Below are 17631 nucleotides of genomic sequence, written 5' to 3' on the forward strand. Positions count from 1 at the left end.
CAAACACTTTCCAGCATCCTTGGTCATGAGGTTAGTAAGGCCCAACCCACTGGGGATGGTGAGCCCTGCTGGAATCCTGGCCACACAATAACCTCTATTCACAAAGAGGATTTCGGCAGGGAAAGCAGCCTGTCTGCTGTCCTGGCCTACTCGCTGCCAGCACGTGTCCACCTCCACTGCCCCGCCCTCTCACACACCTCTCTTGTTGCCAGTGTCACTCTGAGCTCCTGTGTGCCATCAGGGGGGAGACACTTCCCTGTCTGCAATTTCCAGGGAAAGGGAGGCCCTTCCCCAAAGGAAGAGGATTGAAGACCAAATTGTCACTTTCGTGGGAGACATTTTCCTTTCTTTTGAAAAAATAAAAATGAGGCTTGGGTGATTGCTAGGCTTTCAATATTTCAAATCAATATGAAACAAAATAAATTCGGTGTTTCTCTTTAAAATGTTCTCGGAGGCCAGAGGTAGAAAATTGGGCTGGGTACTGTGCCAAAGAAGTACGGTGACGTTTTAGACCCAGCCACAGCTGCTAGGCCAGACCCATGACGTTGTGCACCCATTTCTGATTTAATTCTTTATTCAACGGTGGCATAACCTGATTTGCTTTCATAGTGTGAGTTAGTCCACCTCACTCCAGAAAGGGAGGCTAAACATTTTTAGCTCTGAATGTAACCAGAAGTGACATACAGTGCCAATAGGTGTGACTATGTCCCGCTAGAAGTCCTCAGCCAGAGATGGAGAAAGGTAGCTTAAGCAGGACAACGTGAAGGGTGTAAATGTCTCAGAGAATGAGACGCTATGTTGTAGAGCTAGGTTCTTATTTTTAGAAAATAGTTTGTGCTGTGAGTGAAGGTATAAGATGGTAAAGCCATGTGAATGGGCAATTTTGCATCCCATTAACATTGTAATATGTACATCCACTCCTGGATACTGACATGGAGAAACACTCCCCCAGGTGTGCAGGGGGACACACATGAAGATGTTCTTTGCAGCCCTATTTGTAACGGTGAAGTGGAGATGAGTAGAGGCAGGGAAGAGATGGAAAGGGAAGATTGAAGGGGGTGGTTTATGGTAGAGGATGGTGCCAAAATCCCCTCCACTGCCATTCGGGGCCACCAGCGCTCTGGCTGCCAACCTGTAGCCTAGGCCCCGACAGGGGGGTTAGCAGCAGCACAGAACTTGTGACACTCTGCTACTGTACTGCCTAGTTTTTGTCCAAAAAAAAAAGAAAAAAAAAAAAAAGAAAAAAAGAAAAGGACTTGATTAATCAAAAAGTGAACAGAGGAATGCCAGAAGCTGGCTAATCCCAGGCCTTTCTGGAGCACCAGTTTGGTAGCTTGTAGGCAAAGCACAAGATTTGGATTAGACTACTGTAGATTCTGGTCCAGTTGAGTCAATACAATGGCAGAAATAAATCCCTGACTCAGTCCATGGCTGAGCAGGGACCAAACTTACAGGTTGGGCCAATACCCCTGGTGTGCCAGGCTTACCCCAGCTGATGTTGCTGGCTGAGCTCACTGGATCTCACGAAAACCGGGTAGAGGAGGCAGGATTATTACCCCTATTGGAAGAGGGCAACTCAACACAGCAGATGGTCCCAGTCTCACTCCACCCACGTGGGGGAGATGCCTGACTCCTTATAAGAAGACCCTCAAGCAAGGGGAGGCGGGGCCGGCGAGGTCCCAGGAGAAACACCAGGGACCCACCTGAACTCGTGTTTGTCTACCCAGCAGCAAACTGTGGGCTTAATTGTTGCAGTTTAATAAAATAGATTGGGTGGGTTTTGTTTATTTGTTTTGGCCTTCTGTAGAATCCGAGCCCACAGGAGCCAAATGCCACCATTTTGTACTTATTTATCATCTGGTGGTGGTCTCTCCTTGGTTCCCATCTTCCTCCTGAGAAACCGTCGGCTTCCTAAAGGCGACGGTAGGGATTGCGTCTTCTCGTTCACTGCTGTATTCTGCGGTGCCTGGCGCATAGTAGGTGCTCAATAGGTAATGCTGACTCACTGAGCACATGGATGCCAGTCCCTAGCACAGAGTGAGAGCTTTAGAAGCATCGTCCCAGAGTTCATACTCCAAGGCGGGCTTTTCCCAGCCAAGCAGTTTGGGGCAAGTCACTTAGCCTCCCCAACTCTCCATTTCTTCCTCCATGTCATGGAGATAAAGTTACCCATTTGTGGGAGTAGTGATAGCAAATATGAACATCTCTGGCACGAGAGTAGGCGCTTGAAAATATAAATCAGATCTGTTAATATAAACAGGCTTTTCCTTTAACCCCCCAGGTGTTAAGATTTTTTTAAACTTTTTTTTGATCTGTGCAAAAGCCTGCTTTCCTTCCTTGCCCCCAGCCCTTGCCACACACACACACACACACCCCGCCTCCTTCCTTCCACACTGTTACTGACCATGTTCAGGTCACAGTGCTAGGAACTATGCTGGCATAAATAGAAGTGGTCCCTGCCTTCAAAGGACTTTCAGTCTAAGATGTGAGGTGTTACCTGAATATTCTGCACTAATATAGAATGATACCAATAGTTACCCTCCATTGAGTGATGTGCATATGCCAGCTGGAGGGCTGAGGGCTGTGCTTGGATTCTTGTTTAACCCTCACAGCAACCTTGGGAGATGGGTGTTGGGTATTGTTTCCCTCATTTTACAGATGAAGGAAGCAAGAGTCTGAGAGCTCAGGTAACATACCTGAGACTGTAGTGCTTGCAAGTGGTGGAGGAAGATTCAGACTCAGTGATCCCTGACTGTAAAACTGCTGTCTCTCAGTGAAGCTGTTCGGAAGAGCTGTGGAAATCCCCAGGAGGCAGTGAGAGCTCTAGGAGGAGAAGATGTGTCTGCTCAGTCAAGGTGTTTTCCTCTACAGACATAACTCAGCACTCTACATGTTATCAAATGAATGAATATGTGAATTTGTCAAGGAAGAAATGATTAAGGAGTGATCAGCAGTTGGGGCTGGGTGGAAATTAAGCACAGTTTGGTGGAAGAGAAATTTGAGCTGGGTCTTGAAGGGTGAGGCCCAGCAGAGGGGGTCCCCTCCCATGGTGGGAAGGCCAGGGAACGTGTACCGTAGCGGGGAGCATGGCAAGATATGTTTGAGGAACAACAGACAGTCCCGTCGGCTGGAGAGAAGTGTATGTGTAGGGGAGTGAGGCCAGAGAAGCCTGGAGAAGGAGAAGTAGTCAGGGTCAGAGAGATAGGGGGCCTTGGGTGCCAAGGTAAGGAATTTGAACTTCTGTGAGAGGCAGAGGGGAGCCACTGAAGGGTTTAGACTATTGTCTGGCTCTGATTGTTTGGCCAGATTTTTTTTTCTCACATATTTTGCAGTCTCAGATCTCTCTGATAACCTCAGTAACAAATTATGATGTTTAGCAAGTAAAAAAAAAAAAATCCTGTTTTCTTTTCTTTGGGTAAAATAGAAGAAAAAAGTTTCTGTCCCAGACATGTCTACAAGGACTCGAGAAGTGGAGCCTGGACTGAAAGCCCACGTGAACATATAAGAAAACATAAGTTTAAAATGAGAGCAGAGGGAGAAATTATGCTACGCGCTGAGACATCTGCTCTTCACCGTAAAGCGCTAATACGAAGCTTCCACCTTCCTGGATGCTGCATGCTGAAACCTTGCGAGGAGGTCTTTTAAAAATGTATACTGCAGATAATGACTCATGTTGGCTAGTGGACCGAGGTCATTATCTCTCCATAATAGGATAGGCTCAATTCAAATATGATCAGGTTGTTAAATAGAAGATCAGAAAATGGAAGACGTGGAGAATGTTTTGGTGATCATTAAAAAAAATATATCCAGGTATAATGGAGTATTGTTCACCATGTCAGACTAATGATGTCCTGTAAAAGTGAGGAGGAAAAGGGGAAATTTCATCAGATATGAAGAGAAATAATTAACTGCCTTTCTGCCATGCCTTGGTCAGGAAGCTGGCATTTCAATTAGCAACTTCGGTACATGCACGGACCCTCTGGAGTTTGTAAGAAGGTTTGGGGAAAGGTGTCATGATGCTATTCCTGTAGAAACTCATCAAGCATCAAAGTTGCCCTTAACTCCAATTACGTGTCTTCACTCACAGAGCTCATTAAAATGCTTCATAGTCATAAGCCACCTAGATACCTTGAGGCAAAGAAGCTCCAGTAAGAGAAACAAAACGTGGATAAGAATGTAGTTATTTAGAAGGCTCTGTCCTTTGGCAGGTACCTGCTTAATTAGCTCAGCCTGTGTGAACTGTGACTTACACCCGTATGGTTCAAACATGGATAGTTTGTTGCCGCTATGGATTCATTTAATGGGATGTATTTTAAACTTGACCTTGTATTTAATCCTGATTTCTTGACCAGATTTAGTGAGCAAACGAACCATACAAACAACAAATAGAAACGGAGGCACAGGGGGCTTAAGTAAAGTAACCAATGAGGGGGGAGCCAGGAATTTATCTGGGAACCCATGCCCTTTAGCACAACATTTGGAAGCATTATTCCTGCCCCTGTAACTCACCTCCTCAGCTTTTCTTAATCGTGGGGATGGAGCCCCTTTGCACCCATTCAACCCAATTATGAACTTGAGGGCTTCCTTGGTTGCTCCCACCCTCCTCACATCTGGCAGCATGAGACCCACAGCCTAGGTGTTATCTCTGCCCTGACAGCCACTCCTTCAATCCATGCTCCATCATTTCCTGCCCTGACTATTAACGTGGCTCCAAACCGATCTCATTTGTTCGTTCATTCACTCATTCATTCTACAAGTACTACCTAGTCAGCCACTATGTGCCAGTCTTCACTAGTACTCCTTGTCCACTCACCATAGAGGTGCCAAGGTGACCTTTCCAGAGAATAAATTTGATCCTGGCACTCCTATGCTTTAAAAACTTAACTGGCTCCCTATAATTTAAAGGATCATATGCTTTTTTTTTTTTTTTGCGGTACGCAGGCCTCTCACTGCTGTGGCCTCTCCCATTGCAGAGCACAGGCTCTGGACACGCAGGCTCAGCGGCTATGGCTCACGGGCCCAGCCGCTCCGCGGCATGTGGGATCTTCCCGGACTGGGGCACGAACCCGCGTCCCCTGCATCAGCAGGCGGACTCTCAACCACTGCGCCACCAGGGAAGCCCCATATGCTTTTTATAAGATGAATTCTGAATGGTTTGAAATGCATGTTTGTTGAATGTGTCCATGGATTTTTCTGGCCAAAATCAATTTTAGAAAATCATTAGTAAATATAAGCAAAAAGCACACAGCTGGTTATGCACAAAGTTCCAGCTTCCCAGATTGTTCTTGTCTATGAATTAAACTGGAAAATATCCCACAACACAGTAGCCTAAAGAGCTGAAGTTAAGCTTTCTAAGGAAATTGCTTAGTGGCACTCTCAGTCGTCTAAGAGGAAACCTATGAGACTTGGGGGTTTTTTTGTTTTTGTTTTCTTTAAACGTTCTTTTAGTCTCAATCCATTGCTGGCAAATACAACATATTAAACTTTAAATTAATGCTAGTTACTGTTGTTGATTACATTCTAAAATTGAAGTATAGTTGATTGACAATGTTGTGTTAGTTTCTGGTGTACAGCAAAGTGATTCAGTTACATATATATTAGTTTTCACATTTTTTCATTATGATTTGTTACAGGATATTGAATATAGTTCCTTGTGCTATACAGTAGGACCTTCTTCTTTATCTACTTTATGTATAGTAGTTAACATCTGCTAATCCCAAACTCCTAATTTATCTGTCCCTCACCCCCTTACCCCTTTGGTTAATCATACGTTTTCTATGTCTGTGAGTCTGTTTTGTAAATAAGTTAATTTGTATAATATTTTAGATTCCACATATAAGTGGTATCATATGGTATTTGTCTTTCTCTTTCTGACTTACTTCACTTAGTATGATAATCTCTAGGCCCATCTATGTTGCTGAAAATGGCATTATTTCATTCCTTCTTATGGCTGAGCAGTATTCTATTGTATTTGATTACATTATTATTATTCCCACAGCATCCTGGAAACACTCGGGTCTTCCTGTCTCTGAATATTTTTTTCAATCCTGTCTGAGTAACACTCCATTACCTTCTGAAAATAAGACTTTCATAGTAACTCTTCAACTCTGGAGGTTGCTAAACTCTTAGGCCAAGCCATATTCTCTTATGCGGCATGCCCCTCCCCCATGGTTCTTCCCTTTCAGATACTCCATTACAAGCCCTCTTCTCCACTCAGACCAGTGTCTCCATCATCCAAAGCTCGAGCCACATTTGTCTCTTAGCCTTGCTGTTCTCCTTGCCTGGAACCCCCTCCGTCTCCCATGGCAGAATACCACAGTGGTTCACAGTGAGACAAACTCTCCCATTTACCAGCTGCATGACCATGGGCAAATGAATTTCGCTCTCTGTGCCTCAGTTTCCTCATCTAAAATATGGGCATCAAATGGTTATTGTGAGATAATGTATACCCCATGCCTGGCACCGAGTAAGAGCTCAACAGATGCTAGCTGTTGTTGTTGTTACAAAGTTCTAATTCCAGTTCATCATGAAACCTCAATCATCTGTTCCCATCTACACAGTAATCTCTCTGTCTTCCCACATTCCTCTGCACCTGTGGTTGGGAGTTTGTAGTATTTAAATATTCTTATTTCTGTGCATTATTCTCCCCACAGTAAACTGCAAAGTGAGCTAGGGCATAGATTGTGTCTTATGTCAACACAAGAGCCTACAGGAGGCAGACAAGGAACAGAAAATAGATTGGGTGTAAGAAAGATAGGGAGGAGTGAGGACTCTGGCCAACCCGAGGGTACATGTAACTCTGCCCAATTGTCACGCGGGAATATGGGCCCAGTGTTGCCAGATCTCAGCCTTTTCAAAAGAAGCCAGAAATCCAGATTCTTATGTGAAGTGTCCTGAATTTTAAAAGTTGGGCCAACACTGTTCAGGCCAAACAAAGAATGTTTGTGAGACCCCATTTTGTGAAAGCTGCATTTTTCAGGTGACCCCCACGAGTTTGTGCATAAGCTGGTTATTTGGACCTTTGAACTCACTTTTATAGGGAAACAATACTGTGAATGGCATTTAGGGGTCCAGGCTAAACTAGACGGCTGATCCCCATTCACACCAGCCCCGAGGCTTAGGATAGTCCTAAGAAACCTAATCTCTATGTGAAACCATTTTCCCACAGGGAAATACATTTAGAGTTCCAATGTATGATGTTGGGGACACATAGAATGTAAGCCCTTTCAGGACAGGGCCTTTGTTTTGTTCACCACTGTTTCCTTAAAGTCTAGAACACTGCCTGGCACTCAATAAATATTTGTTGAATTGAAGATTACCTGTGTCTTTATCCACCTGTCCACCATTAATCTGTTCTCCATGCGCAAACAAGGGCTATCTTGCACACCATGGTATCCCCAGCACCTGTTGGGTGATAAGAGATCAGTAAATATTTGTTGAATGAATATATGACTGACACAATCTATCCATCAAACATTTACTGAATACCTGCTGTGTGCCACGGAGTCTGTTGGACTTTAAAAATGCAGAAGTGAATCAGACACCACCCCAGCCTCAAGGAATTAGGCTGCCTAGAAGGGATTGCATAAACTATTTCCTGGCACACTTATAAAAATTGTCAGGCGTTACTCAGTGTTCCCCTTCCCAGAAGAGGGGGGAGTGGGTGCGACTACCTGGGATGGCTCAGCACAGGCATCTTCATTTGTCCGAGCGTTCCTCGGGTTGCTTGGTCCTCTGCGTCATCCGTGGGGTTTGGATATGAAATGATTGAACTGATTTTCTTTCAACCACATGTTGCAATGAGCCGAATGAGCACTGCCCTTTCAAGTGGGCACCTCGGGAGGCCGTGTCCTCATTCCACTTCAGTTACAACAGCGCTGGACCACTTCTTTGGCAAGTGCCCTCAGAGAAAGTTAGAAGCCACTTGAGGACATTCAATTCATTGTTTTAGCATCATGCCTTATTTTTGAACCCCTAGAAAAACAGTTGGGAGAAAAAGGTTATTCCAGTCACTTTAGCCCTCAAACTTGGTTCCAAATGACTTGGGGTTGTTTCCTAATATCCAGTTCACAGTCAGAGGAGAAATATTTTCTATTGGTGAGTTTATTGAACAGTGTGTGCCCCACACTCTGAAGGCAGCCGGGCCCAAAGAGAAGTCCCCAAACTGTTACGTGCCCCAGCAGTTTTGTTGGAAGAGATGTTTAACCTTCCAAAGTGTCCATGACAAAGGAGCCTGATTCTTTTGGACGCCTACATTCTTTTCTTTCTTTCTTTTTTTTTTTTTGTGCGGTACGCGGGCCTCTCACTGTTGTGGCCTCTCCCGTTGCGGAGCACAGGCTCCGGACGTGCAGGCCCAGCAGCCATGGCTCACGGGCCCAGCCGCTCCGCAGCCTGTAGGATCTTCCTGGACCGGGGTGCGAACCCGTGTCCCCTGCATCGGCAGGCAGACTCAACCACTGCGCCACCAGGGAAGCCCTCTTTTCTTTTTAACAGTGAAAACTTTTATATTTATAAGTAGCCAGCTGGACTCAGTGTAGATGATCCCAACTTTGTTGGCAACATCCAAAGCCTCATAGTCAGGAGCCAGTCAAACATATGCCTTCTTCTCTCCGTCAGGCCTGATCAGGGCGTTGACCTTAGCCATGTCAATGTCATAGAGCTTCTTCACAGCCTGTTTAATTTGGTGCTTGTTGGCCTTGACATCCACAATGAACACCAGTGTGTTGTTTGTTGTCTTCTGTTTTCTTCACGGCTGACATGGTGGTGAGGGGGAACTTGATGATTGGATGCCTACATTCTGGTGTTTGGGTTAAAGAGGGAAAAAAAAACAAAACTGTATCAAGTTTGCTTTTATGTTCCCAGTATCAAGCACAAATTCTGGACACCTTGAGTGCCCAAAAATGTTTTATGGAGCAGAAAAGTGGATGATAATGAGGTCTAACACCTACTAAGCTCTCACCATGTGCCAGGCCCCATGCTGATGCATGTCACACGTTACATGTGATTGTCATGACAACCTTGAGAGGCGGTTACAGTCAGTACCTCCAAAATGAAACTGAGGGCTGAGGTTAAGTAACTTACTTACCCGAGGTCACCAAGCCAGCAAGTAGTAAGGCTGGGATTTGAATCCAGATGGAAAAGTTCCTACCCTGAAACCCTAACCTATAGTCATTAAGAAGATAATGGGTGTAGAATCATATAATCCCAGTACAGCAGGGAAGGTGAGCCTAAAGGAAACAAGCAGTTCAGCTCCCTGCTGTGGTCATATAACCTCCCTCAGCAGTGGGTTAGTGGCCGTCTAGCTGTCCAGCCTGTGCCGGGGCATTTGTTTTCCCAGGCTATCTCACTCTGCTGCTCTTGTTAGCCAAGAAGCCCCAAGATTTTAACACCCATCAGGAATGGCTACACAGTGGGTAGCTAGGCTGAGGGGGGCACCTGCAATATCCTCTATCATTTTTTGGAGTTTGGGGGAATCTGATTCACCCAGAATGTGGTCAGGCCAATGACAACACAGAGGAAAGGGACTGGGAATTTGGACCGGAAAAGTGACCTGAGGTCATACCCAAAGGGACCAGGGGTCTGATCCTGCTAACCTGCTAACTCCGTTCCTGACCTTAGGCAGACTGTTTTGTCTTCGTGGGCCTTGGTTTCCCCATCTGTAAGAAAAGAGTTATTTCTCAGGTCTGCCCAGCTCTGGAGGAGGACTAGAAAGAACAGATCCTTCTTTCTTGGGTTTATTCACTGGGCTTTTATTTCCCCAGGCTGGAGGAGAACTATGAGATTGCAGAAGGGGTCTGCATCCCTCGCAGTGCCCTCTACATGCATTACCTGGACTTCTGTGAGAAGAATGACACCCAGCCCGTCAATGCTGCCAGCTTTGGAAAGGTGAGTCCAACTTCACCAGGCTTTTTCCTTTTCTTCCCTACTTCTAAGTAATTTATGCACAGTTCCTAATCATGTTTTAAATCATTTAATTTTTTTTTTAGGTTACCAAAGTAAATACGTTGGTTACTTTGCTGTAAAAATTTCAAACAGTTGTTAACAGAGTAATACCAAACCAAATACCAAAACAGAGTAATACCAAAGTATTAAATATTTCAAACAATTCAGACACGTTGTAAAGTAAAAGTGAATGTCTACCTTGAATTTCCTTGGTACTTAATTTGCAGACAGTAACTTCTTTTCTCTGAGCGGCAAATATTGAACTTGCAAGTGTGTTATGTATATGTCAGTGAGCCTGGGACGGGCAAACTGCTTGGCTTGGTAATGTGAGAGCCTTAGAGAAACTGGGAAGTGGCCTTGTATCATAGCTTGGAGGTCTGGGAGTCCTCAGCTGGGGGTGGACTGTTTGTAATATCACTGCAGGCCTGACTGTTCTCTATCCACTTATGCTAAAAATACATCCCACACTCAGGGCTCTCTCTACAAAAAATCATCACCATTGGTCATTCATATTCAGCTGGCCAAGGAAGGCTATTGGTACTCAATTGAAGACGCATCATGTGTTTATTTGATAAAGATCTAGATTTTTTTACACCCCAAAAATATTCAATTTAATTTGAGTTAATACATCTAAACTCTTTCTCCTTTTATTAGCTTCTTTTTCCTGTGTGTAACTATTTTCCACATCGGCTAATAAAAAATAGGCAAGCTTGTCCTGCACCACTGTTCCTTACCAGTTTTCTGAGTGCAAGCGTCACAAGGACTGAAACGGCAGGAAGGGGTCAATGTTTCAGAAATTCACTTTTCAGATCCTCAACAGATAAATCATCAGCAAGAAAAAACAAAGGGCAATGTTAGCCCTGAGCCAACCACCCCGGAGAGTCTGAAACTGAGTGGCTGAGAATTGGCTCCACTCAGTACATGGGAAGATGCTCTGTGGTGACTTAGGAAGGGAAAAATGCTTGTGTGATGGGTTAGTGTTCCTTCTCCAAAGTGAAAAGAATTTTTTAAAAAATCAGTGGCGAAACCACCTTTGCTGTTTCTTTCGTTCATTTCTTCAGCCGGGCAGTGTTGGCTGAGACTGGCTGTGTGGCATGCACTGTGTCAGGCAGTGGAGACTCAGAGGGGTCCCGGTATGGGTCCTGCTGTGGAGGGGCTCCCAGTCTAGAGAGGGGCACTGAGAGCCTCTCAGCAGTGGGAGAAGGAAGAGCACAGCAGGAGTGCATCCCTGTCCTGTGTCTGGGATCCTGGAACATTCTCTTGCATCTACACGCTCCCTCCCAGAGGCCGAAATGGAGAGTCAGGTTGGGTGAACCAAAAGACCAAGAATCCTAGCTCTCCTGGACTTATCACTTAACCTCTCTGAGACTCAGTCCTCTCAGCTGTGAAATGGAAATTAACCCCTGCCTTCTTCCTGGGATGTTGCAAGATTCACCTGAGAGGGTGGCGGGCTGATGTAGGGTACTGTGCACTCAGTCATCTGGTCACTCAGGTATTTGGTAACACCTACCATGTGCCATTACAACTGTTATTATGACTTTTCTATGAGATGCTTGTGCACAGATACAGATAGCCATTTGTTAACTTAGATTCTGAAACAAAAACAAAACCAAAAACCAAAAAAATCCAGCATTTCTAGAAACTCCAATTTGCCTGTGTAAGGACCTTCTATTCCTTTTTCTCTCAAATTCTTTTGTAACTCTGTTGTCAGCTCAGGGTTTCCGTGACCTTGTGATCTAGGTAAAATCGATTTAACTCTTCCTCTCCTCCCAGCATCCCAGTTCCATTACTATTTCAAGTCTCAAATCTGCCACCAAGATTTCAGCAAGTCCCAGGGTGTTTGCATCCTCAGGGTCACCTTGACTTGGGACTCCTCTTTCTGCATATACCCCCTCTCTCCACACCTGTGCTATCAGTACAGTAGCCTCTGGCCACACCCAGTTGTTTAACTTAAACAAAATTAAAATTCAGTTCCTCAGTCACACTAGCCATATTTCAGATGCTCAGTAGCCACATGGAACTAGAGGCTACCATATTGGACAGTGCAAATAAAACATTTCCGTCTCCACAGACAGTTCTAGTGGACAGCCCTGTTCTGTACCATCATGAGCTAGGGATGAAACTCGGGGTCCTCTTTGCTTTGCACAAGGCAGTCCACAGAAAGCATCCATGTAGACTAAAGCGTCCTAGGAGACTGAAGTGTGCAGCGGTAGTTTACATCCCAAACGTGGTCCCATGGAACAGACATCCCCATCCCAAAACGCTCCCTGGCCCTCCTGCCAGTTCTCCACAGCTGGTGCCGCCTTCTCTGCTCTGCTGCCTCTCCTGTCCTCCTCTACCGCCTCCTGCTGCCCCCTGCACTCTCCCTCTCCCTCCTTCTTGGGACAACCTCCACCAAATTTCCTCTATTCTCTAGTCCTCGCTTCCTGCTGGCATCTATGCCCACAAGTCTCATTTAATCCAAATGGCTTTTCAGAGTATTTTCCCAAATAATAAGTTTCCTCTCTAAGAAGAATTACAGTGCCAGGTGCTTCCAAAATAGTCATTTAAAAAGGCATCCAAGGGCTTCCCTGGTGGCGCAGAGGTTGAGAGTCCGACTGCCGATGCAGGGGACACGGGTTCGTGCCCCGGTCAGGGAGGATCCCACATGCCGCGGAGCGGCTGGGCCCGTGAGCCATGGCCGCTGAGCCTGCACGTCTGGAGCCTGTGCTCCGCAATGGGAGAGGCCACAACAGTGAGAGGCCCGCGTACCGCAAAAAATAAATAAATAAATAAAAGGCATCCAAGGGTAAGCTGGGACGAAGTGAGAGAGTGGCATGGACATATATACACTACCAAACGTAAAACAGATAGCTAGTGGGAAGCAGCCGCGTAGCACAGGGAGATCAGCTGGGTGCTTTGTGACCGCCTAGAGGGATGGGTTAGGGAGGGTGGGAGGGAGACGCAAGAGGGAGGGGCTCTGGGGATATATGTATATGTATAGCTGATTCACTTTGTTATAAAGCAGAAGCGAACACACCATTGTAAAGCAATTATACTCCAATAAAGATGTTAAAAAAAAAAAGCATCCGAACTCTGTCTTATCTCCAGTCCCCAAACAAGGAAATACTCTAACTGAAATTAAAGCACAAATGCAAAAGCTCTCTGCAGCTGCCTTGCCATCAACTTCAAGTACACTGGAAATTGGGGCTGTCCTTCCAGCCACGGAGGACAGAAGGTACCTGCTGAGGGTTTTCGCATTGAGCTTGTTGAATTGAAATCCCAGACACATTTTCCCTTCCTGAGGGCTCCCGGCACACTGCAGCTGCCACCTCCTTGAGAGAAAGGGACTAGTTCTGTAAAACCTTGGAGTGTAATCGTGGACAGTCTTCCTTTGAGCCGAGCCGTCCAAACTTATGATTCATCTCTGAACTTTTAGCTTAGAGCAGGCAAAGTTCACTATTTCAGCTTAGGTTTTAGAGAAAAATTAGATTGGTGGTCGTCCTCCCACCTGGCTTGCAAGTGGGCTGAGGTGAAACAGACCTCAGTGATAAAGCTGTCCCCATGTCTCCTGGCTGGGATCCTGTTCTTGGTAAAGTGGATGGCAGCGATCGCTTTGCTGCAAGTAAGATCTGAAATAAAAATCCCCTCTCCAACACCGTGGGCAAGCTCCGAAAGCACTAGCTTCCAGTAATGTATTGACTGTGGGTCCTGGAATTAATTTCGGAATTGCAGAGCGTCCTGAGTCTACTAGCTGAACTGACTTCTTGTGCCTGCTTTTGCTGTTGGCTGGGGTGATGAAAGGTCATCCAACTTGGAGTCACTTCACTTTTCTGAGCTCCCGTTTCCTTACCTTTAGATGGGAAGTGTCCCAGATTACTCCAGGGATAAAATGAGACAGTGCTTATGAGAATGTTTTTTAAAACTGTGAAGTTCTCGATCAATGGAAGAAATCACTATTTTCTAAAATTGGCTGCATTCCGTTCTAACTCCTCTCTCTTCTTACCATACTTTATTTTTCTTTATAGCACTTACCACTGTCTGAACTACTATATATATATGATGTTACTAATATATATGTATAGTTATCTATATATTGTGGTATTATCTATATATTTTATTACATATAATATATAATTATTAATACATGTAACTAATAAATATGTAACATATATATTTTTTTAGTTGCTTGTGTTTTGTCCCTCTCTTTTTCTAGAATAGAAGCTCCATGAGGACCTTTTTGTTCACTATGCATCCCTAGCCCCCAGAATGGTGCCTGGCACATAATAGATCTTCAGATATTTGAAGATTGAATGATTTACAGTATTGCTGTTTGCTAAGAACACCAGGAATCGTTTGACATGTGGCAGTTTGCTTAAGCCTTATGGTCACCCTACGAAATTGGCATTGTATCCACTTTCCATTAGTCCATTTACTGAGTAGGGATGAACTTGTTGAGGTACCAATGGAAACTGGTTGTATTTTCACGTACTTTAAAGAGCTGCCTTCAGAGTCCTCTGCCCGTCATTCCTGCTCTGCCCTCTGACAACATTGCAGGGCAATCCCACAGCATCAGCCATCATATTAGTCTTGGCTGGATAATTAAAACTCATTCTCAGCTATGAAAAAGCCCAGTTCTGTCCAATTTAAAACTTCCATCTCACATGGAAGGTAGACCTCCCCCAACGATGCCTCCGAATTTGCTCTGTGAAAGGGAAGGGGGGGACTCTTTCTCTCCTCTTCTGACTCCTCCAGGGTCGGGGGAGGGGGACAGAGGGGAAGGGTATCTAGAGGAAAGGCAACAGGAGTCTTTTTGACCAGCTGGTGCTCTCTGAAGGCTCCTCCCAGCTATCAGTGTCCTGTGCTGTGATCGTCATCCATACGCTGCGGGAAAGGGGTCCGGTGGTGGGTTTGGGGGGAGACCCCCTGGATCTCTGTCCATACTGGCTGAAGGGCTGTGCTCTCCAGCTGACCTCCCACTGCCCACCGCTCTTGCTTCTCCACTGAGGATTCACCCTATGGCTCTGGCCTTATGCTGGAGGGTTCTGACCGGCTCTCTGAATGCCTCGTGTTACGCTTTTATTCTTAGAGAAGCCCAGAGGAGCCGCCACGAGTGTGACGGGTATGGAACAGGCCCACCTTGGTGATGTGCAAACAGAAAATGGCTTTGCTTTGTTTCTCAACCGTGTTATGGCCAAACTCCCTTCCCTGACCCCTGATGGTTTTGTGGCAGGTTTAATAGCTTTTCGGTTATCGATTATAAAAACAAGCCTCAGCAGATGTAGAGAATGGACTTGAGGACACGGGGAGGGGGAAGGGTAAGCTGGGACGAAGTGAGAGAGTGGCATGGATATATATACACTACCAAACGTAAAATAGATAGCTAGTGGGAAGCAGCCACGTAGTACAGGGAGATAAGCTCGGTGCTTTGTGACCACCTAGAGGGGTGGGATAGGGAGGGTGGGAGGGAGACACAAGAGGGAGGACATATGGGGATATATGTATATGTACAGCTGATTCACTTTGTTATACAGCAGAAATTAACACGCCATTGTAAAGCAGTTATACTCCAATATACTGTAAAGCAGTTTATACTCCAATAAAACAAAAAACAAGCCTCTTTTCAATAATTTAGGTGCTCTTGTAGACACTAAAGTCCAGTGCAGTGCTCTACTTGAAACCTACAGTCTCTCATCCATTTGAAAACTCCTCCCCTCCTCCCCACCTCAGGACTGACCACGGGTGGCCTGGGGACCTGCAGTGGGGGAGGGGAGAGTGGTTTGACCTTCTGCTCTTCCCTAACCTTTCCTTCCTGCTACTGGTGCCTCCAGGCTTGTCAGGGTGAGAAAAAACACTTCCAAAATGATACCCCTAGTTCTCCAGCAAAAGCAGTGAAATAAATGTTTAGAGAGCAACACAACTGTAAATTGAAACAAACACAAGGTAATATCAGAATTGGCCTACACATGACATCATACTCACATAAATTACCCAAGCTTATTAAAGACAATTCTTTTTAACAGATATTAGAAGTGTCTAGCTATATCTAATTATGAATGCAGCATTCACAGATGTTTAATAAAATTAATAAAAATAGCGAACACTTACATAGTGCTTTCTATTACCTGGCACTGTTCTAAGCACTTGACATATGTCAACCTTGTCTAATCCCCCAAACAACTCTATGAGGTAGAAACTATTATCCCCATTTCATACAAGGGTAAACTGAGTCCCAGAGAAGTTAGGTAATTTGCCCAAGGTCAAGCCAGTAAGTAGATGTAAGTAGATGTGTGATTCAGAATGTGACCCTGAGAAGTCTGGCTCTAGAGTCCCTGTACTTAACTGTCTCATTTACACAGAGCAACTTATTTTGGGGGTATGGTCCCTATGTGTAGAGGCAGGTTTTGTGTAAACAGTTGTCCTTTTGACTTTGGTGTTGTCATTAGCAGTCACTTGGACACCTCCATATGATCAAATTTGGGAGTGAAGTCTCAGCCTGTCTCTCAGGGTCAAGTGCGCTGGTCACTGCAATTGAGAAATTTCCCCTCAAATCTTCCCCCCAGGGTGTTCCAGGCACTGGGAACCCCCCTGCCAGTATTTCCCATTCTGCTTCCCCCTCAACACTTGGGTTCACGCAAGTGAACCTTAGGTATGTATTTATTAGGTATGCATTTATCTCAGGAGATGGGAAATGGAGTCCTCTAGGGGAGGAGGCTGCAAACGGACATATGCATGGGAGAAACTGCAAAGCAAGATGGCAGATGTGCCCCCTGAGCTATGAACACCCAGCATCGGAGGGATGCAGAGGAGGAAACTGCTGCCTCCTCGGGGTGGGGAGTGAGGGCAGCCTGAGAACCAGGTCAATCACGGAGTACCTCTAGGTACCTAGTATTGCCTTCTCCTAACCTGCAGACTTGCGGGATCCATGGAAGCTGAAGCGAGTGTTTCAGTTTCACCAAATGCTTCTTTCTCCTGCTTTTCCACTGGTCTTTTGGAAACTAAAAACTCCACCTGCCCAGAGATGGAGCATAACTGCACTTAGCAAGAGCTAAGCTTTTTCGGAAAGAAAAACTGGACCTCAGATTTCTGAGCTAAGAGAATATCTCTTACTAATTGGATTGCTTTCCACGCATTTGTAACAGGCATTCTGGTGGAGGATTAAAGGCAAAAGAATGTCTTCTTCCACAGACTTTTACTGAGGGTCCACCATGTGCAGTAGGCGAGGAGTTTCCAATAACGCCAGGTTTTGGGCCCTGAATTTGAGGATCTGTCACTCTTACTCTTTGTATTACCCTGGACAGGTCCCATTTCCCTGTCTGAACCTCAGTCCCTCCATCTATCACGTGGGGAAGTTAGTCTACAAAGGTGTGAGGATCTTTACCATATGAACTGGAAACACTTTTCAATGAGAAATCATAATGACAATAACACTGACACTCTTTGCCAGGCACTGGGCCAAGCCCTCTGCACATATTACCTTATTTTTTTGCGGTACGCGGGCCTCTCACTGCTGTGGCCTCTCCCGTTGCGGAGCACAGGCTCCAGACGCGCAGGCTCAGCGGCTATGGCTCACGGGCCCAGCCGCTCCGCGGCATGTGGGATCTTCCCGGACTGGGGCACGAACGCGTGTCCCCTGCATCGGCAGGTGGACTCTCAACCACTGCGCCACCAGGGAAGCCCCCATATTACCTTATTTAATCCTCACACAGC

General features: G+C 45.6%; 1 protein-coding gene across 1 annotated transcript in view; it reads left to right on the top strand.

The window, feature by feature from the left end:
- The window catches only part of RFX4 (regulatory factor X4), a 164964-nt gene that overhangs the window by 62454 nt on the left and 84879 nt on the right, over nucleotides 1-17631 (top strand). Inside the window, exon 4 of the mRNA XM_027107437.1 lies at nucleotides 9762-9885. Coding sequence (XP_026963238.1) covers nucleotides 9762-9885 — 124 coding nt within the window. The remainder of the gene's footprint in view (nucleotides 1-9761; nucleotides 9886-17631) is intronic.

This window comes from Aethalodelphis obliquidens, unplaced genomic scaffold (assembly GCF_003676395.1).
Source record: "Aethalodelphis obliquidens isolate GAN/ISIS:26980383/991018 unplaced genomic scaffold, ASM367639v1 scaffold8, whole genome shotgun sequence".
NCBI lineage: Eukaryota > Metazoa > Chordata > Mammalia > Artiodactyla > Delphinidae > Aethalodelphis > Aethalodelphis obliquidens.